General features: G+C 40.6%; 3 protein-coding genes across 8 annotated transcripts in view; 2 read left to right on the top strand and 1 right to left on the bottom strand.

Moving 5' to 3' along the window:
* The window catches only part of tprn (taperin), a 32,168-nt gene extending 26,766 nt beyond the window's left edge, over positions 1-5,402 (top strand). Inside the window, exons 3-4 of the mRNA XM_020615100.1 lie at positions 3,467-3,591; positions 3,998-5,402. Of these exons, the coding sequence (XP_020470756.1) occupies positions 3,467-3,591; positions 3,998-4,060 (188 nt within the window). The 3' untranslated portion in view covers positions 4,061-5,402. The remainder of the gene's footprint in view (positions 1-3,466; positions 3,592-3,997) is intronic.
* A 1,882-nt stretch (positions 5,403-7,284) lies between these two features.
* On the bottom strand, positions 7,285-10,198 carry ssna1 (Sjogren syndrome nuclear autoantigen 1). Its single transcript, XM_020615101.1, has 3 exons — positions 9,882-10,198; positions 8,987-9,186; positions 7,285-7,509 (listed from the first exon to the last, which is right to left on the bottom strand). The coding sequence occupies exons 1-3, from the start codon at positions 9,931-9,933 to the stop codon at positions 7,417-7,419; spliced, it is 345 nt and encodes a 114-aa protein (XP_020470757.1). The 5' UTR covers positions 9,934-10,198; the 3' UTR covers positions 7,285-7,416.
* Positions 9,198-21,870, top strand: part of ehmt1b (euchromatic histone-lysine N-methyltransferase 1b) — a 32,626-nt gene continuing 19,953 nt past the window's right edge. The window contains exons 1-2 of one of the 6 annotated variants that reach the window (XM_020615095.1): positions 9,198-9,358; positions 11,589-11,694. In XM_020615095.1, the coding sequence (XP_020470751.1) occupies positions 11,677-11,694 (18 nt within the window). In that variant the 5' untranslated portion in view covers positions 9,198-9,358; positions 11,589-11,676. Of the gene's footprint in view, positions 9,359-11,588; positions 11,695-13,765; positions 13,871-17,400; positions 17,642-17,754; positions 17,826-20,487; positions 20,618-20,707; positions 20,808-21,870 lie in introns of those variants that run through there. The other 5 variants (XM_020615099.1, XM_020615098.1, XM_020615094.1 and 2 more) reach the window with 5 other exon arrangements.

Here is a 21,870-nt window from a genome sequence, read left to right as displayed (position 1 = left end):
TTGGTAGCTTTCAATGAGATGTTCCATCACTATGCACCTCAGGACGCCCTAATCATTCGCCGTGATTGAAGTCCTCAGCGTCTCCAGAGTGAAAGTTTCACCCTCTCTCAGCTGGTAGAGCGACAACTCGCCTGTTGTATACTGAAACACGTACCCGACATACCCTGACAATAATTTCAACTCACCATGAAGCGAAGCATTCGGTGGCTTTTGAGTTCTGCACAGTTGAATGGTGACTTTTTTCGGAGCTCGAGACAAGGCTGACTCCTCGGTCAGCATCACTGGTACGTTACTGATAACGCCGTATAATTTTTCAATAAGAGTGGATGATGTAGCCATTTTTCTCTCTCGTTATTACAGGCTGCTTGCTGAAGGAAATGATTTTTCAGAGGTACAACACAGCAGAAAAGCAGAGCGGTTTATAAAGCAGCGAGTCTGAGAGAGGGGGGTGAACAGCTGTGAGGTGTTTTACCCCGTTTTTGCACCTCTCTTATAAAAAACACAGCTCTGTGATGAGGAACATATGCTATAGGCTCTGTTTTAACCATCTACAGAATTACCCCCAATAAATAACTCAAGGACATTCGTTGTCTCATGTTCCCCATGGGTCAAAAATGTGGGGGCGGGACAAAGCTTCTGATTGGATAACCTTTCACCTAGAACTGTCAAATCGAGTTTGATGAAAGCCGGTATCTATACTGTGTGTCAAATGCATGTCAAATGGAAGAAACGCCTTTCATTGTATTTATTTATTTAATTGCATTTATTTATGTAATGAAAATGCAGGTTACATGTGTAGCCTTCACTCTGCTTAAATATATGAAGGTGAACATATTGACATCTTTTGTCCAATGTCTTCATCAGGGCTCCTGTGGATCCTTACAAAGTCTTTAATTAATTCAATTTGATTTTAAAAATGTAAGGTCATAAAATGTCTTTGTCTTTATTTTTACTCATAAGATGTCTTAAATTCTGAGATGATGCTTAGACTGAGTGAAATACAAGTCTTGCTATGTTACTGTGTCTGGTTAGCTTTGCTGAGAAACAAACCACAGGCACAAAAGCAACCATAAAATGTAACACCTCTGTAGAAAAACACAAATAAAAACTGGACACTATACTTTAGCTGTCATGAGGTGGGGTTTTCTATAGAATTGCAGGATGTGTTATCCATACATGGGCTGCATGATCATATGTGTGTTTGATATTTGATCATTTGATTTGAATGAAAATTGTTACACATGCTAAACCTATTAATGTGCACTTGTTCTGCTGTGGATTTTTTTAGGTCTTAAAAAGTCTTAAGATTGATTTTAAAAAGTGTGCAGCAACCCTGTTCGTGGTCCCCAGAGGATGAATCGTCTTTTGGTGACTCCCTCAGGTGTCCTCTGAAGTAACCTTTGGGTCACATTTCCTACTTGTAACCCATGAAAAGCTCAATTTTCTGGCCGTATTGTCATTACATTTATCGAGCACATTTATGCTCCTCAGAGGATAAGTTCTTTGGATGCTCTCTGAGCTTCTCCTCATTAGGTGGAAATCAACATAAATCCTGTAATAAAGTGCATTTATGTTGCACCTATGTAGAAGCAGAGTGTACAAGTTGCTTTTCAGGACCATAGTAATGTATCTAGTGGTGAGATCAGACACACAAGAACCAAAATGTTACTAGAGAGCAGGATGAAGAGCGACTGTATGAGAAAAGAGAGAGAGCATGTGAGAGGTTAGAAAGATGGCTTTTATTCATTCCTGATAAATCCGGTAGTGCATCCAGTTGGTCTATAAGTTTCATTAAGGATGACGTCAAAACCTACTTTTCATTTGACATTTCAACACTTTGCCATGAGAACCAGTGATGACCAAATAAAGAGATTAGCCAGGTGGTGGAAACTGTGTTGAGTTCATCATGGTGTATATGACGCCGCTCTTAAATACTTTTACAGTACATGTTGTTGGGAGGGGGTCTTCTCGGAAGACCTCTGATCAGTTTACAGATGGAAGCCCTGCCTCATAATGGCTTTTAAAACCTAGGCAGAGAGAAGCTGAACTGACTTTGATATAACAGAGTTTTGATCCAAAACCAGGCTTTTTAAATGGTTTTTAAACTGTTTTAATTTTGCTTTAGAGTTCAGCCACAGTGAAAACGAGGATATTCACAGAAAGAAAATCTGCTTGTTTGCATCTTATAAAAATAGAAAAACTGTCCTACTCCTAACTGTATGGTGCAAGTGTAGCCCAGTAGACAAAATAAGCGGGATGCCAGAGACCCCTGCTGGACATGGACAACTAGATATGACTTGTCTGGTGCATCGGCTCATTGAAAAGTGCATAAATTATTAGGGATGCACGATGCCACTTTTTTCAGACCGCATGCAAGTATTTACATTTCAGTACTTGCCAACTCCAAGTACCACTACAAGTACTTAATAATAATAATAATTCAGTATTTCTACTGTAAAAATACAGTTACCATAAAAGTGCACTGGCTGTAGAGGCAGTTTTGATTTTCATGAGATTTACTTTCTAATTGTGATGAAATAAAATATAGAACAGGAGGCTATGCAGATTACCTTCAAACCTTTTGTGATAACAAGCACAGCACTTCCTCCACTCCTGTTGAATAGAACCTGTAACTGACTGAACATCTGCAGCCTGCTACACAACATAATGCAATACAGTGGGTTTTAGCCTTTGTAGGACCGTGATCCTCGCAACCTCCACCCAGAATGTCACAGTTTAGGAGGCATGATATTGGAGTTGGCAGTTTAAATGTTTAATTTGACAAGGGTACATGTTCTTACTTTAAACCGACTGGACACACGCCTGCACTGCTGTAGCAGAGCTGCTGTTCTCAGCCTCCAAGTCCACAAGGATTCACCTCATTTCTTTACACAGAGCTCGATAGACTCCATTGTTAACTACATAAAATGAGTGTTTGTTTTCTTCTTGTTCACAACAATGCACTATCGTACAATCAGCATAATGAGCACCGTGTGGGTTCAGTGGGTGGGACCGGGCGTTTTGACTGCAGGGAGAATGAAGATGTCACATTTGTTGTTGTGTGTTCAGCTTGTTCAACAAGTGTTTGATTAATTACTCTCTCCATTACTGTTGGTTTTGTTGCACATTCAAGCGTTGATGTCTCTATAGAATGGGATCTCATGTTTGTGTGAGACAGGGAGGGAGGGGCGCTCACAGACACAGCTGAACAGAGTGTGAGGTTAAGGTCATGTTGCCGTTAAGTGGTATTGGTACGTAGTATTGGACACCTTCCACAAGTACAGGTAGTCTACTAGAGGGTGGTATCGGTATTGATGCATCCCTGTAAATTGTCTTGATGTGTTATGGGGGGGTACAGCAACACAAATGATCAAAAAGTGATTATTAAAAATGTGGAGGATAACAATAAAATAACATCGGCAACACATGCTAACACGGGAATATAATGTCGCTGTATTATTTGCAGACCTTTCCAGCTACATTCCCAAGCACTCAGTGGATTTCAGCACGTGGCAGGAGCACAAACATGATGAAAGTGTTTACCAGGAAGATACCACTTCCCAACAGACCCAGATGACTGAGGACGTCATGGTGAGTGAAGACCCCTAAAGGCTTAAAAATGTTAAGTAGGTAATCCTGTGGGAAACCATATAAAAAGGGAGGGTAAGGCTGTTTCTGTACATGAATGAAGGAAAAATAACTTCCCCTTCCACAAACAAAGAGCAGGATTTCAGAAAGTGCACATGATGCTGTTTTATCAGAGAAGCGTTATTTATTTATTTTTTGGGGGGGGGAAACATTTTTTACAAAATAATGTTTACTATACAGTACAGACAAAAAAACACAACTCACAAGCTTCCCATGCATGTAGCATACAGCTTTTTTATACATGGGCAGGAACACAACTTACTTGGTGTACACAGGTCTAAGAATATATTCAAAGAAAAGCAAACCTGGGACTTGAACAGAATATTGAACGTGTCTCCTTTCTCCTCAGCTCACGCCAGCAGACAGCTCCTCTCTGTCAGACTACAGCAGCGAGCCTGCTCTTTACTTCTGATCAGTTGGAGCAGCAGTAGCATCACAGCATTGCACCTATGGGACCAGGTCTGACCTGCCTCCAGCTCTACACTCCAGACGTCTCGAAGCACATCCTCTGATCAGACAGGAAACACAGTGGGTTTTCCTTTTTGGTTGCCACGTTGCCACCACATGCCACGCTCTCCGCTGCATATCAGAGCAGGACCGATTGCTGCCAGGTGACCGGTGCTAGACTCCCGTCTTCTTCCTGATGCAGCAACTCCAAAAGCAGCTGGACTGTCTTTCCCCAACAATCCTGGACAGTTGATCTGTCAGCCTCTCTCCTTCCTCATCCAAAAGATATCAACAAAATCGATTGTCAAAATCTGGAGAGACGTGTGTCTCCCTCTCCGCTGGCTTCACCTTCCCCCTGCTTCCATGTCTGCATCTCACTGTCAGGTTTTCGGAAGATGTTGCCGAGCTGAATGCAAGTGACAGAGCTCCGCTAAGGAACGGGAAGCCGCCAGTGCCCATGTGTAGGTGTTGCCACGGTGACAGAGTTCAGTGTTAGCATGGAAACATGTCATTAGGACGTCCTTCAGAAACATGGAGGACACGTCCACCTGCATACTGCATACAGTAGATCGATGGCAGACTCGAACACAAAATTGTTAAAACAGTGCCACAATTGTAGTTTTTTTGTCTTTTGTTTTATTTTTGTATATGCATGTTTTGATTTCAGCCAATGCCTCAGTTGGTCCTCTTACTGTAAAGCTCCTGTATGCCTCTCTGTATCATTTCTGGCAAACTATGATCTATTGAAGCTGCTGGACGTTTGGTAAAAGAGTCGAACGGCAAGCAAACTCCAACCCACTCGTGTACCCTGAGGAAGATTGGTGTCGGTAGCAACTCTGATATCTGATTAACTGCTTGAAAAAAGTGACCTTGGCCAATAATGTCTTTATGTCCGTATTGCTGGTGACAAACAAAAACATGCTGTAGAATGTTTCTGTATATCTTCTATCAAAATATCTGTCATGTTTTGTCAGAAGCTGTTAGACGTCCTCACACCGTTCTCTGTTTTCATGTGTATTTATTCCTGCTTAAAGTTGAAGTTTGCATGTCTGAGACCTGCTCATATACAAGAACAAAACAACAACAAAAAAAAAACAAAACATTTTTTGTAAAGACATTTGCTGGAGTGGAAGAAACCAGAAGGGTAAACAGCCCCACCACCCCCAGTCAGACCTCATGTACTTTGACATTCCACAGCGACAGAAGCTGGTCCATTTGAAGTAATGAAGGAAACAGTGATGATGATGATATTGCATGTTTGGGAGAGTCAATGGAACATTGTGTGTGTGTGTGTGTGGAAGAATATGTAGTGATTTTTTTGTTTTATTTTGATTTGTTTTAATATACCAGAATGCACCAAGTTTCCAGATGATTTTTTTTTTACTCACAATGCCAACTGATTAAAGTGTTGCCGCAACAGCCTCACATTCGTTCTTTATACTCCCAGGGTAGGTCCTTCAGCCAGTATTGTTGTACAGTTTCCACCAAGATTCACTGTGGTTCTCCATTCAGATGAAATTTGTTCAGGTTCAATTTGGCCTTTGTCTGATGAATTTAGGAATGATTTGTTTGGTCTGGAGTCTTGGATGTTAAATGTCTTTGCACTGTCATTTTGCTTTGTTTTGCACCTCATGAGGAGGAACAGGGGAAATGTGCACTCACAAGAAGTCCAGTTGAGTTGTTTCAAAACAATGGCTACAATCAGCACTGTTACTATACAACCACTGAATGCACGTCAGATACAATAGGAATCCGAATTTTAAGCCGTTGGATGGCGGAGTAACTTTTTTTTTTTCTTTTTGTACAAAATGATTTTAACAGTATGAATGAATAGCATTTTGGAATAGAGCTCCTCAGTTACATGATGAATACACTGCCGATGAATGCAATGACCACTCTGTTACTCTGCCACAGCTTGACTGCGGGGCCTTGTGGCTGTGATGACAAATTGTAAACAGACCCACTGCAGCGTTCTACACAGGGCTTCGTCTTTGTCCTGAAGTCCCCCCCTCCCCCTTTGAAGGACCATACCTGTGTATATTTTACCCCTTCGATCAACATGGCACCCTCTGAGGCAGACATGTTTGCATGTTCCACTCTCGAATGCTGGCTTTTTCTTGACCTTTGACCATAAACTGCATATAGATTCTATCACTGCTAAATATTAGCAAACCATGTTAGTCTTTTAGAAATTTGAATGTATTTCTAATACATAAATCCTTCAAGAACACTCAACACTTGTATGATTGCAGTGTACATTAAGTTCCATTATCATTCCAACATAAAGCTTTATGGCTGGGTGTCATTTGAAAAACCTTTCTTTGGAAAAATATTTAAAAACACTTTAACACAATATTTAACTTGTCAAGTTGGCTGTGTATAAATACAAGTCAACAGCTGCTTGAAACAGCTGGAAACTTCAAGGAATGCATTTGATAATAATCAACAAACCTGCAAAGTGCACATGGTTTGTAGATATGGAGCTGAAACATCCATGATACATTATTGTCCTTCACTATGAGCTCGGCTCATTGAAAGTCTCGCTCGGACCGGCTGGTGAGCTGTGGTCAGATGACCCATCTGTGGTCACTGCTGCCTTCAACCAAAACCTCAAAGAGGACGTCTACTCTTTGTGGGAATTATGTTTTTGTTCCGTTTTTCTGTAACCTGAAGGACCAAAGATTGAATTGTGGGAAACTGCACTGATTGTCTTAACTGGCACCAGCAAGAACTTCTCTGATGGCCATTACATAGAAACACATGACTTGACTTCTGAAGTGTGCATGTGGGTGAGAGGCGAGGATGTTGGGCATCACCTCTGTCCATGTTTTTTTCCCACCTGTCTCCTCCTATTGCAAACTGAGCATCTTATGTTGGTCACGCTGGAGTGACTCCATTTCATTTTCCCCTTGTCGGTGACATTTACATCGCAGCAGATGTGCTTATTGTAAAGTTATTGTCAAATGATTTGAACAAATTAAAAGAAAAAAAAGCTAAGTGATGTCATACTTGTACAAATGAAAGCTCAATAAATAGAAAACTTTCACAAATGTGAATACTGTGTATGCATCATTTCCATCCTGGGAAATACCTTTTAGATGCTGCACTGATGAGATCTGACAGTAAGTTTAAATTGGAAATGAAAACATCTGCCCTGTTGTGTTTTGTTTAAAATAAAGAATCACAGCAGTGACATGAAACATTTATTGGATTTAAGAATTTACCATTGATCAGTAAGATATATTACAAATAGTCCAAACTGCATAAAAAGTGCAGAGTCAGAGTGAGACGTGTGGTTGTGGTCAAAAGGAGCAACAGTTCCTAGTGCTCCTTCCTCCGAGGCTCTGTAGCTCTACTGAGGTTTCCCGCCTCCTGTTTCAAGACGCTCAGAAGAGACTGCGAACTCTCCAGGATCTATAGGAGAGAAAGAAACTCACAATTAGTAGCAGAAGTAGTAAAACATTACCTAGACCACGCACAGTTGATAGTGTGGTATGTGCTCCAAGTTATTTAAAAGGGAGCTAGGCACTGCCTTGTTTTTTTAATAAGAGCAGCTTTAGAGAGTTTGTTTGCAGTGATTAGTGCGAGTACTCAGGGAGTTCAGCATCAGTAAGTGGAACGTGCCTGTGTGAGACAGAAGTGCTGCAGAAGAACAACAGCATGGTGCGTCACTAACTCAAGTACAAACAAACCACCACGAAAAAACACTGGCCAAGAAGCAGCATAGTCACTTCACTGGTCTGTTAACGGTACACATGTTGTGTTGGCTGAATATTCCTATGGAAGCCAGGACTAAAAGATAATCTGACCAAAGGTAAGGCTGTATAATGGGAATCAGTGCCACTGTAAACCTACTGAACCCTTTGCCATCATCTCTACCCCTGACTTAACCTGCCTTTAGAGCATCATAAGTTTAAAGACAAGTTAAAGCATTTTATCTGCATTGTATCTGCTTAGGCTAACTAATATTAGTTGGCCTAAGTGGCTTGACAGAATGCTATGGCTGTTTATTTAGCACCACCAGTCTACAAGCAGCCGCTAATTATCTACACCTTTTGTATGAGAAACCTTGTCCCCTTGACCTGTCTTACTGATGAAGAAAATGCTTTCAGTATGAAGTTGTGTGTGGTGCAGGTGAGACTACAAGTCATGAGATGGGCACCTTCCCAGTAGCCAGTGTTTGGTTGAGCTGGGCCCACCATACTGAGAAGGCTCGAGTGTTCCAGTGTCACCAAAATAACCTCTCTTTTTACCTGCAGCTACCTGGGCTAACTAATATACTAAGCTAATCAGCATATTGCCAGCACTACCAGTATCTCACAAAACCCACTAGGGCTGCAAGTAATATTTCTTTTCATTATCAGTTTACAATTAGTTTTCTGTCACCTGACTGACCTGCTAACAGCTGCAGCTCTACAAGCTTCATCAGCTACCTCACTATACACTTCTGTGTATGACACCACCAGCTCACACCAGTAGCCATCAACATCTAGTTATCAACATGTTAGGAAGCTTTGCATGCTGCCATCAGCAGGCCACGAAACAGCAACTGGTCCATTGGGTTAAAGCTACTCTACCTGATGTCTTTTGAGCCACCAGAGGGTCAAACCTCTAGTTTTCAAGTCAAGTCAAATGGAGAAAAATGGGTTTTTCTGGATATTCTGGAGCCAATAACCCTTTTTATGAAAAGTTTAATGGAGTCCCTTTGGACTCAGCATAAGACCATGTTTTTTTTTGTTTGTTTTTTTTTTTTACATTTTCTGGACACCTGAAACTAAAACAGAAAACTCTCACCTATTCCGTGCTTAAGCAAAATCAGTGGATTAAAATGGTCCAAAAACTTTAATAAATACTTCAACAACGGCTGTTGTGGAACAGTGGAAACACACACCTTGCTGTATGCTGCCTCTGTCTCCTTGATGGTGCGATTAAAGGTGGCTCGGGCAGCTTGTCTCTGCGCCAGGCTCTCGTTGACTCTGTTCAGCTTCTCGGACAGGACGCTGATGTCATGCTGCAGCCGCTCCTTCTCCTCTTCCTCCTGCTTGATCTGACGGTTCAGCTCATCCCGCTTGGAGCACAGGTCCTCGATACCTAATGGAGACAAAGGGTTTACTACACCAGAGCCTCACATGATCAGCTTAAGGCCAGTGACGGATGATGGCGTTGTTAGTAAAACAAATCAGAAAACTACACATTTCAAAAACGCATCAAAGGAAAATCATTTTAGTCTTTCAATTAGCCTAACAAAGAAATTCAACACCAAGTAAGTTGCTTATCAAATACAGATGACACTCAGTTCTAGCTTTTTATGTGAAGAGTTGCTGCTTGTTTTTCTTCTTTATAATTGTCCACTGATTTTCTTCGAGTTTTGGACTGTTTGATTATTCTAGAGTTGGGCTCATGTAGTCACACCGCTACTGTTGATCAGGTAACGTGTTAAATCGGTACTATTTTTCATTCCTTCGAAAACTAAGATAACTTTGGCTGTTGAGTTGTTACCACAAATAAATTGGTTGTATGTGATCTGCAAAGAGTTAAAGCTGGTTTCCATCTGCGTATTTTAATCAGATTGTACAGTATCACCCCGTTTGCTAGCCAGAGTAGCTGGCAGGTCCCAATTAAGACTGCGAAGTATCTTCCCTGTCTGTGGGCAAATATTCTGGAAGTTTACCGTAGCTAACTGTCATTACAGAACTGTTCACAGCACCGCCAAAGTTGTCACCTTCGGGCAATTTTCAAAGACTAACGTACCAAATTAGCTAAGTACTGGAATAACAGTCACTTACATTTAACAAGTTCATTGTTGTAGGTCTGCAGAGCAGCAGCTTGTTGTGTCATGTCGGACTTTTAGCTAACGTTTGTCTAACTATAAGTTAAAGCCGTGGCTAAGGTTGTGTGCGACTTATCTAGCCTTAAATTCGCAGCGTCAGCCGGTTCAGCTAACCGTACCAGGAGCCCGTCATGTAACGAAGCATACGCGCCTTTCCCCGCAAAGTGCTTTAAACGAGGCGCTCGTACCCGTCGGCTTTAGGGTTGCCCAAACACCTGAACCAAAAACGATTCTACCGGATACCGACCACGCAGACTACTTCTTCGCCTTCTGGATTTAAACACTTCACATAGAATTTGTTGCGCTTGCACCCTCTGCTGGTGGTTGGCAAATAGCTTGAAACTCACCGTGCTTTGCATTAAAATGCATGGCAGCCCAACTGTGGTGCAGTGTCATCTTTAACAACACACCACATTGCATAAGATGGCCATATTTTTATTTGCATGAACCAACCTCACACTCTTGAGATATTAATTGTCTACATTTTGATATATTTTTCAAATGATTAAAAACCAGTCATTATTTGTAAGTAGGCTGCTCAATTGTACTGTGCACTGCCACATTCTTCTCTTCTACAATATAATCTAAACAATGATCTACCATTATATTCATTCAGATGTTAATTATAGCTGTGCTGTCTTTAGATTTGTTTGTTTTCTTTTTCTTAATTTCCTCTGCACCAGTTACTTAAAAAAAAAGTATAACGTACTGGTTTGCTATTGGATACTATAGAAACATTTCAATTTCGGATATATGGAAATGAGCCAATGTTGTTTTTTCTCCCTTTCTTTTCGATTCACTGGGGTAGCTATTTACAATGTGTCCAGTTGAACTGTCAGCTCATAGAAATGTATGTTGACAGATGGATATGCTGAAATCACAAAGAGAGAACATGATAGCATGAAATGAAAAAAGAGGAAATTAATTAGGTATCATGAATAAATGGAGGAGAACAATTCACATAAGTTGAGAGTGTAACTCTTATGGAGGAAGACGAAGCCAAGGAGGACACCTGGTGGTAAGAGACATGGCAATGAGATCTAGCAGAAGGTTTCATTAAACCTTGTTTACGGTCAGGTCTTTTAGCAGGAAATTGTTTTATAAAGCAGATTTAAATAACCAGACTGAAATGTATCCCTCCAGACTAGTATAGTCATGTGAGGCTTTTCAGACTTCTAGCTGTATCTCAGCCTTAATGTGGCATTAGTGAAATGTGTTAGTAAAATGTAAACCTCTGATCTTAATGCCGGTGCTCACTATCATAAGGAAACTGGTGTTATAAGTGTTATAGTGTAATTCAACCGGGAGTTTTACATTGTTGTCAATATTAGTGTAATTATTGTACATTTTTAAACAAATTATTATCATTGATTTGTCATATTGATCATGGCACTGCTGGGTTCATATTCCACAAGTCATCATTCAGTATGTTATGTGTTTTTATATAGTGATGGCTGTAATAGCTTGATTGCTTATTATAAAAATGAAAATAAGTATAATAACATTTAAGTGAAATAAAAGTATGTCCTTAATGCAGAGAAGTAAGCAATAGGACTCCCAGGACACATTTAGACTTGCCATACTAGGAAAAGCATGCAAGGTGTTATTATACTCACAACATTAACAATGGTTTCTTTCTATTCTATTCTTAAATTGCTCACAGGAATGTGAACATCTATGTTTCCAAGACAACAGGACAACTCCATTTGCTGAAGAAGATCCTATGATATGATCAAAAGATCCAGAACAGTATGGACCCTGTTTCCAAGGTCAGGAATGAACTTGAAGAGTGAAAAGTAATATTTGCCATCTCTTCAGGGTGGGTCCAGCCAAAATAAAAATAAAAAAACCCAACTAGCTTAAACACTTTGTGTTATCTTATCCAAAAACAAAACATACAAAAGACATAAAGCTTAACTAAACTCCTAAATAAGGAAAAACCAGGAGAAAAGATATTAAACAAAAAGACTAACCCCACTTCTCCAGCAAAGGAGTTTGTAGCATCAAAACACTAGCTATTTATAGTACAAGTTGACAAGAGACACTGGAGGACAAACATGCTGGCCCTGCATCTGGAAGCTAGAAAGAGGAGATCCCCATGTTCAGTTCTGGACAATGATTTGACAACCAAAACAGCCTTCAGTAGTTTATTAGTCTTCCACTGCCTGAAGATCATTGGTAGCTTATAGGCAGGACTGTAATTAATGGGTGTAGCAGGTGTTACAATGCTTTTGTTTAATGACACATCTAATCAGAATGACTGAACTTAATATTCCTTAAATTGTTATTTGGGCTTTCTATTGCTGACTTGCCATGTTGCTATTCTAGGGATTGCTTTATTTCAGATGAATGATATTTTTGAATTCCTTATATATTACATTAGGTAAAAGTAAAACTGTGTGTATTGTTACACCACTGGATTGTTATTACTGATGCATTAACATATAAGCAATGCTTTAAAGGCAGCTGTTCAAGGTGGGGCTGTAATTTATAACTAAGTTAACGTCAGGTTTCAAAATTGCATCATATTTTATAAGTTCATCACATGTTTTTGATGTTTTTCTATGTAAAGTTTAATCTGTAAATGAACTATATCTATTATGACAGATACATGTAGTGAAAGTACACCAAACACCTATGAAATCAACAAGTTAGCTGCTAACACCAGGCAAACTGGTGAACGCATGGCACATTTGTTTCTGTCCATAAAAAAGCTGGGGTAATATTTAGACAGAAGTTAAGCAAGGGCTCACGTTGGTTTTGTTGTCTCGTGTGTTGGCCTGGAGCAATTTTTTTAATGGCCTCCACTTCTCGGCCTCCAAGTTTTTGTTAGTTTTGAATGTGATGTGCAGTCTTATCAGTCACAGGAGCCAAACTTTAACTAGGAAACTGATGTCGCTCAGTGTGGTTTCTTTGTATGTTAGGAGTCTGTGCGTGCATGGTATGGTTCCTTCAGGGTAATAACTATTGGACTGGGCAGATGTGATTTTTGAAGTAATCTGGTCAAACACCTCCTTCAGTCCACCAGTTGTGAAATTAACCTGTCTTATTTTGGTCAGTGTCTGTTGCTGTAGTTTGGGCACCTTAGATCCAGTGAAGGGAAATTAATGCTACAGCAAACAATGATATTTTATAACATAGTATGATTTCAATTTTGTGGCAATGTTTTGAAGAGGTACCTTGTTTCAACATGACAATGCCAAAGTACACAAAGCCATGCAGGTCCATGAATAAATGATTTTCCTAGTTTGGTGTGGAGGGACATGACTAGTCTGTACAGAACCTTGACTTCAACCCCATCCAACACCTTTAGGATGAAGTGGCATGCCTTCTGGGACCCATGGTCTTACCACCCAGCATCAGTGGCTGACTACTCTAATGCTCGTGAGACTCTTGTGGCTCCTGAGCTAGGTTTCAAAATTTATAATGTCTGTATGTCCACATACTTTGTGCCATGTAGTTGTTCATGAAAATATATTTTGTAAGGTTCTGCTGTGATCACACCAGTGCTGTCCTGTTTCACAACATTATCTAGTGAGGTTAGAAACACTGACTGAAAATCAGTCAGTTTGGGATGGTTGACTCCAGTCTTGTGTTTTGAATTTGGTGGTGGGTTTGTATTTGGATACATTTGATTCTATAAAAGACTATTGTGGTGCCTTTAGTCTACTGTAGTAGGCTATCATTTTCAGTATGCTATACTGTAGCTAGGCCACTTAATTGTGCTGTCTTTTTTACTTTGGAATTGCATTTTTTCTGTTATTACATAATTCACTTCTCTATTATTTTAATATTTATAGGCTGCTATAATTAGGGTATTAATATTATTTCTGACAATATTGATATCCAGGTGTGGTATTACAACGTCTGCAAACCAATAACTGTGACGTAATCGCTGGTGGGCGGGGTTTACGTCCAGGCACCATGGCTTCGGTAGGGACCGAGGTGAGTGTGTGAGCCTTATGCCAAGCTTGTCTTACTTTCGCACAGTTTTCCTAGCTATATTCCGCCTGGGAGCCAGAACCTCCTTATAAACGGGCAAATTGTTGGTGTCGTGTTGTCAGTTTGTTGTACATTCCAGTCTTGAGTGTCTTGCTTTTGTGCGGGACCGGAGGGCAACTGAATGTGCAGGAAGATGCTGCGCCCCGGAACCTGAATAGTCCATGCGGGCGCTTTGGAGGTTCTTTTTCGGGGTTTGATCATACATGGCCCAGGCTCATGTCACTGTCCTGCCTCTGTCCAGCGATTTTGCGATTCAAAATAAACCTCAGATAGATATGCATGCATTTTTAACAGACATTATTACATTATTATGGTTTTAGCTGTATTGCCTAGTACCGGCTCGCTGATGGCTAAATTGTACACTGCTGTTTAGCTAGCTGCTAGTTAGCAGTGGTGCCACTTAGCAGAATGTGGTCACTTTCTTAAATGCACACAAAAAGAGATTTTTGAGGTTATCGTCTTCTCTAAACGACAGAAACTAGTCACAGTGTAGTCTGGAACATTACGGCTAAATGTCCGGCTGATAATGTTATCCTCCCTGTGCTGTGCAGCCTGCTCGCTACATGATAATTGATGCAGTCAAAGGAAGGCAACATTGGTAGTGCTGCTACGACCTTTTACTGTACACTTATGGCGCCAGCTCTTAAGCCAATATTCATACTCTTAACATAATTATTTTTTACACAGTCAAATTTTATCAGATATTATTTTCCTGGTTTCGCCTTGTCTGTGTTAGCTATGTGCAGTTATTGTCATGTTTTCTTTCGGTGCAAACCTGTCGACGGCAAGCTATAACAAGTTGCATTGTTTTGCTGTTAGATTAAGGATTAATCAGAGAGATGGACAAAACTGATCGCTCGGTTACTTTATCTCAGAGATGTGCAAATGTTTCAGAGCTTCAGTCTTTGTTTCTTTTTTCCTTTTTCGAGAGCTACGATCCAGTCTTGTTCGGCAGAGGTCGCTCGAACAGCGGCTGTGATGTGCTTGCTGAGAGTATATAAGAGGTTTGTAAAGAAAGGAGTAGGGCATAGAGGTTTGCAGCCACTTCCGTTTGCACTCATCATTCTGTATTGTGTGATATGAGGATGCGTTTGACACGCACAGTGGGTGACCTTAAGGGCAGATCACCCAAATTACAAAAAAAAAAACAAACCTCATGACATTCTTAACAGATCCTTGTGGTATGCGGTTGAGAAGATGGATTTGGTTTTATCTGATCAAATATTTCTACTGAGATGTTTTTTTTTTTACTGCTGAAATTTACATTACTTATTGGGTGTTGCATGTTTGATTCAAGGCCTAAATGAATCTGTTTAATAAGTGATCAGTTGTTTCAGTTGCTGTCCCTGTGTTTCTTTCTTTGTTTCAGTTGCTTTCCAAGCAAAATTGACAAACATTTTCTGACAAAGGTAGATGGCAGGTAATTGCAGCCCTAATTACCAATAGGCACAAGTGCCCTCAGTCTCCCTATCTGTAGATCTGTTTTGTTCATGCATACGTGCCTAGAGCTAGGCTTCTGAACCACTATTTACCCTCATCTTTGATCAGTATGTTTGCTTTGTTGCCACCTCTCACTGACAGATACTTTTTTTTTTCTGGTGCACAAAATTGTCTCAGACCCTGCAGTTTATTTCAGTCATAAGAAAAGTTGAAATAGTTACCAGTTACAGAGAAATTGTTGTTGATTTCGATTCTTGACATTATAAAAAAAAGTGGAAAACACATTACTTCCTGCGTGATAGAACCTTTGTTATAGACTGACTTAATTTGCATTGTCCACACATAAACTAAGAGGTCATCCTCTCATGGTACATGTACAGTACCAGCCTTAATGTTTAACAACACTCCACCATGCAGATGACATAATTTACAATACCTATACCTGTAACAAAGTATAAGAGTTCAGCTTCATTAATTCATTAGGCAGAGCCCTGATCATTATTGGTCAGGTTACTTGAAAACTGCAGTTAATTACTGAATGCACATTACTCATTGAAAAATCAATTGCATTTTAATTACTCTGCAGCAAAAATGCTTTACATTACTTATTATTTTATTCTTGCTATTCAGCTGTCAGCTCTATTAAAGGCATTTTTAAACAACTCCAAATTCATACATTCTATGAATATCAATTATTTCTCAAATTCCAAAAATCAGTACCTGTTAATGAGGCCATAGTTTCACATTACTGTATTGATTAGAGATTTTTATACCCTACAAATATCTGCCCTGCATTGTACTGCCTAGTGTATGTGCAGGCTTAACACTTGCAGGCTATTTTTACATTACTTTGATGAAGGGAAGGGAACAGTCGTCTGGTTGCTTCCCTGAACTCAGAGGTTCAAACATCTATGACCAAACAAAATGTGGTGAGAAACTTGAAACTTATGGTGTTAGAGCAGTCAGAACCAACTTGTCAGTGACCAGGAGTGGGAGTGGAAGTTTTATATATTGACAGCAAATATGTCAGACTGCGCAGTTTTTTTGATGTAAACTGTCCCCCGGAGCTTTAGCCACTAGTTACAAGCTAACGGTTAATGTTCTACAGAAATAAGACACTGGTGTGACAGTGGTGCGTTGGGTAGAGCAGTCGTCTTCCAACCGGAAGGTTGAAGGTTCGAATCTTGGTGTCTGCAGTCCACATGTCGAAGTGTCCTTGGGCAAGACACTGAACCCCCTAAGTTGCCCATGATGGTGGTGCGTATGCACACAGTGGCCCTTGGCTCCAAACAAAATTTCGTTGTACATGTTACAATGACAATAAAATAAAGCTGCTTCTTCTAACCACACTTAACAGATGCTGGCCCCACCTGGGACTGTCTCCTTCGCAGTGAGGAGGCAGACCCAGACATGTTTCTATTGCTGATCCTTGTGAACAGCAGACAAACTCCTGATCAGAGTGTGGGTCTGAGCAAAGCTCAAACGTATATGGCTGAATCTCTCCAATATTCAATCCTTCCATCATATCCTGATACACAGTGATTTCACTGGTATACCTTGGGGAAGCATTGCTGGTGGGCAGTGTGTGATGCCCAGGCTCCTTAGTGTAGATTTGAATATTCATAAATCTGGGAATTCACAAGTTTTTAGCCCCTTTTCAGAGGCTTATTTAATTTTTTTTTTTTTTTTTTTGTGAAAGATCTTTGTTTTATAGGCCTTAAACATTCTCTTAGTGTTTAAAGTAAGTGCCATATATTTCATTTGCATTTCACTGAATTGCAGTTGTATTTATTTTGAATTATCAGGTGAGACGCCCCCAGTCTACTCGCATTTTGCTGACTGAATCACCTAATTTTTTTTCTGTGTTATTGTACTTGGAGAAATGTATGATAACATCATGGCAGGTTGTGAACTTTAACAAATCAAGTATTGTCTTAAAATTACCAAAAATAACTGATGCAAACAGCGGTGATGTCTTCCTGCATAGAAGCAGAAGAGCGTGACTCATCTGAGTTCACTGCTTTGCCGATCGCAGATCATGTGAAACCCAATGTTGGTGCTTTGCAGTGTGATCGATCAGCTCTTTGGCCCGTGACACTCCAAGCCAACAGTTAGCCATCGGCCACTGTCGGGCCATTGGTAAATATGTGCTGCCCTTGTCTTTGCAGTGTGTCCTGCACCATTGGCATTAGTCGGACCTTGTCAGCGGAGGCTTTTTGCCTGATTCAGCAGGCTGAGTTGGTAGCAGACTACGTTGATTAGCTGTTAAGCTAGGTGAATCAACGCACGAGAAGAGAAATGTTCAGGAAAGCTCCTTGAGACTGTCACTGTAGTATCTGTGATTTCACCCATTTAGTGCAGTTTCTCCTTGTTTTTTGCCTCCACAGCCTCCTTTCTTCTTCCATAACCAAAAGACCAAGGACAGAGAATGACATCTCCATCTGTAACGTCTTAGCAGGTGTACTTTTTTCTCCATTAGAAGCAGCTATAAACAGTAGCTGTTGTGAATATGAGCTGCTTTGTTTAAAGCTTGTATATCCGCAGATAACACTTCTTTCCCTTTCTGATTGGCAAATCCAGATAATGCTACTTGCTGGCAGGGAGAGCAATGTCTCTCATGCAGATGCAGAACATGCATGCTAGTTGGCTGTTGGCTGTAGTCTGTGCGTGTGTGTTCCAAGTGCCACTTTTTTGACCCAACTGGCCCAGAAAAAGGTGACCCGAGGTGACAACAGTTGGCCTACGTCGCTGCTCGTTCTGTCACGTTGGTTTGGTGTGCCTCTGTCCTTTGGTTGGCAGATACCCAGTATCCCTCTCTTAATTCTGATTGGGATCAGGGCCAACTTTATTTAGTAGTCACAAAACTGCTGAAAACATTAGTTTACAGGGTTTTTTCATTGTAGGAATGTACTGAAACTTGTCATGCCAAGTAACGCTTGTCACAGGTTCTGCGTTTGTTTCCACTACACTTGGCCTGCTTTGGAGGTACGTTCTAGGAGCTAAATTACGGCACCCCTCAGGATACTATAATCAAGTACCAGGAACATAAGGGGCGAAGAGGTGCAATAGTGGAAATGCAGCATAGCTTTTGTGGGTAACAAAGAAAACAACTGCATCATTGAAATCTTTAGCAACAGAGTAAAGGTGTAATGCTGCACCCTACAGCTTCTAGAGGGTGTAGTGTTCATTACACTCCAGCAGTTTAAATGACCATGAGGAACAAAACGTACTGATGATCTTGGTTTTCGAGAGTTTTACCAGCAGTTGGCTACAGGAAAGGCCATGATGTCATGGGTTTATCCCTTTGGGATATTGAATTTGTTCATCAAACTTTATAGTGGTCTGTTAGATTATGAGATACCTTGTGTGAAAAGTTAACATTTTGCATGCCACAAAGTGGGAACAGTTCATCCTCACGGATGAATGTGTTCATTAAAGCTTGGGAAAAACAAAAATATTGCATTAGTGTCAATAATATGTTGTTTCAAAGAAATACAGTCATGCCCCAAAATATTGGCACCCCTGAACTTCTTTCAGATAACACACCATTTCTTCCAAAAAATGGTTGCAATCACAAATTCTTTGGTATTCTCGTGTTTATTTCTTTTGCTTGCATTGGAACAACACAGAAGAAGCTGAGAAAAGCCAAATCTGATACATTCCACAATAAACTCCATACCATAGTGTAAGCAAATGTAATGAAACTCACAGCATACTATTGAAAACAGCAGTGTTCCCAGGCTGGCTTTTTAGTTATTGGCCAGATTAGAAATCTCATTTGGATTTTGAATAGGGTTTTCCTTCTTTCAGAGCACAACACGGACACTCCAGTTTTACTTCGGCTCTATATGAGCACTTAGGACCGAAGTGGTGGACCAATGGACAGACTGCATTGCCGTTCCTGGTGCATTGCTGGTAGCATGTCTAAAAACTGCAAAGAGTTCAGGTCATGAACCCAATATCGTGTATCTTCTCGTCTCTTGGGCTAAGTGTATCATCACACCCCTGTTATGTACAGGATACAGCACTGTTATTGTCAGCAGTAGCTTCTCTTTCAGGTGAATTGTTCTTTGTTTATGGGTGGTGTCCTTTTGTGTGTTTTGAGTGTTGCATGCCTTATAAACCAACTATTCCTGTTGAACACTGTGAATGGGTTCTGTACACCCTGGTGGCTTTTTCACCTCTCTTGTACAGTATCTGATGGATTTTTCTGAATTTTTACTTGCTGGAAACACTGGGACGAACTTCTCCTTTTTTGTGCAGCAATTTCTGAAAGTTGATAAACCTGAGATCATATGTCAGGGCTATTCTGTTTGTCCTCATTCAGTTGTGAAACAGGAGAAGCCACCAACATCAGTACAACTGCATTCCTCCATGTCTAACACATCCCCTGGAGAGAAATCTCGTCACTTTGAGAAGTCACAAACCTCTTCAATTCTAATGATAATTGTTTGTCATTAATTATGCAAAAGATGTCAGGTATGTGCTGGTTCCAGCTCAGTTTACTGTATCTGTTCCCCTTTTTTTGTAGTTGTTTTTGGAAGTGTTTTTCAGAAGTAGCAGTTTTATTATGTGTTGCATGGCCTTGCATAGTTGCATTTTGCTGCCTTCATTGGCCCGTAGCTCAGTGGAGACAAAAGACTCTCCTGTTGAGAGGTCTGGGTGGGGTCTGATCTCCACAATGGAAATAGTTAGCCACGTCAGACTCCTCTGTGTCATCTGGTTTGATTCTGGAGATTGTATCATTCTACTCTATATGTTTTTGTTTCCCTTGGTGCTCCTGAAGTGGCTGTGCATGTACTTTGGCTATGACATCATTTTTTTCTTCTCAAAATTTGATTGACCAACACAATTTCCATTTTACATTGGGAAAAAAAAGACCAGAACAACACAAATGCAACAGCTAAAAAGTAGCTGGTAGCAGTAGTAGAATGGTAATATGGAAAAACAGTAACAGTATTTTTTTTTTAAATCAGTGAGTGATTCTGACTTATTTGTGAAAAACTACAGCTGACGAATGGTTTTACATGAAATGTGAGAGCCAAACAGTTGGGTGTAGATTTTGCTGGACTTTTAAATGTATTTCTCCAGTCTTAGTGACTTTATGGTGGATATCTTCAGTGGCAATGAGGCCTTCCACATTAAAGCAATGGAGCAGTGTTACAGCTTGAACTGACTGAGCATGCTCTGTGGAGACCCTCTGAAGAAGAGGACCGGTAGAGGGAGCCACCAGGTCACATGACCGACGAGGTGAATGTGCATGCGGGGAAAGAAAAGGAAAAGAGGAACCGTCTGTTCGACACATTCTCGCTCTCTCTCCCTTTCTCTGTCCTCCCTCTTCCTTCTCTCTCTCTCAAACGCACACACATACACACTCTCTCACATTCACCCCCTCTCTGACGCCTTCTTCTTCTCAATGGAGGCCATGAGAAGAGAGCAGGTATGATGCTTCCTGGAGGTACACAAGGGAAAAGACATGTTAGCTTTATCTCTTCACCACTGGTTGGCTTTGAACGGTCTGAGAAGATGCATTATCTTTGATTTCCAGTTCCATTTGGCCATTTTCTATAAAAGTTAAAAGCAACTGGTCTGAGATCTTGCTGTCTTCTCGTTGAGGTGGTTTCTTAGTTTATAAGATGCACTTCATTATCAGCAGCTGATTACTTTTGATTCCTGAAATTGAGGAGCAGTGTGATTTTTGTTTTGCAGCAGTGCTGCTGTGTCAAAGAGAGATTTAAGTGTAACATATTGGATAGTAGTGTTGGAGACAGCTCTTGATGGATTAGCACAACAGCTGTATTTAGAGCAATCACATCACATGAAATATGATGCCATTCTTCGAGAAGGAAAGTCTAACCTGAAGTTCTGGAAACTACCTTACAGTAGATTTTTTAAAACTCAGACCTAGTCTTCTTTTGTCTTACCTTATCTTTTATCTTACCTCCTGTTTGCTTTCTCAGTAGACTATATCTCTCATGGTTAGTATCTAATGAGGTGCCTGGGGACGGGATGCTTGTGCAGCCTAGGCTATGGGATCAGGAATATACTAGAACATAGGTTGCAGTGACTGCTTATCAATCTAAAGGCTGCTGGAGTTTGAGATTTTATGTTTACCAGCTGCAAGATTTGATCTCCACAACTGCTGTCTTTCTTGATCTGTCAGTTTGCACATTTACTCACTGGCCAGGTAAATCATTGGCATAATTCTGGACATTTTTTGAGAGTCTGTGCAAAGGAAAGCATTCTGGGGGGGCATGATTACCTTTATTTGGCTACGGAACAGTTGAAAAGTGACAGGAAATGAGGGTAGAGCGGAAGAATGCCACGCTGAACTGGATCTGAGGTTGTTGTGATTGCATGGTCAGCGTCTCAGGGCCTTAGGCCACCAGGATGCCTCATATTTGTGGGTTTTGCTTTATGACATTTTTTTTTATAACTGTGGTTCACAATTCTGGACTGTGAAAGGAGTTACAAGATAACTGAGGATCTGTGAGATGATTTGC

Source organism: Monopterus albus, unplaced genomic scaffold (assembly GCF_001952655.1).
Source record: "Monopterus albus unplaced genomic scaffold, M_albus_1.0 scaffold158.1, whole genome shotgun sequence".
Taxonomy (NCBI): domain Eukaryota; kingdom Metazoa; phylum Chordata; class Actinopteri; order Synbranchiformes; family Synbranchidae; genus Monopterus; species Monopterus albus.
The sequence above is the reverse complement of the archived record's forward strand: the minus strand, read 5'-3'. Positions and strand labels throughout refer to the sequence as shown.

Excerpts from the sequence above, each read along its gene's own strand:
- ssna1 (XM_020615101.1), bottom strand. The coding sequence starts at position 9,933 with ATGACACAACAAGCTGCTGCTCTGCAGACCTACAACAATGAACTTGTT. Across the intron at positions 9,187-9,881 it reads CAACAATGAACTTGTTAAAT|GTATCGAGGACCTGTGCTCC; the intron begins GTAAGTGACTGT and ends TGTCTCCATTAG. Across the intron at positions 7,510-8,986 it reads CAGAGGCAGCATACAGCAAG|ATCCTGGAGAGTTCGCAGTC; the intron begins GTGTGTGTTTCC and ends TCTCTCCTATAG.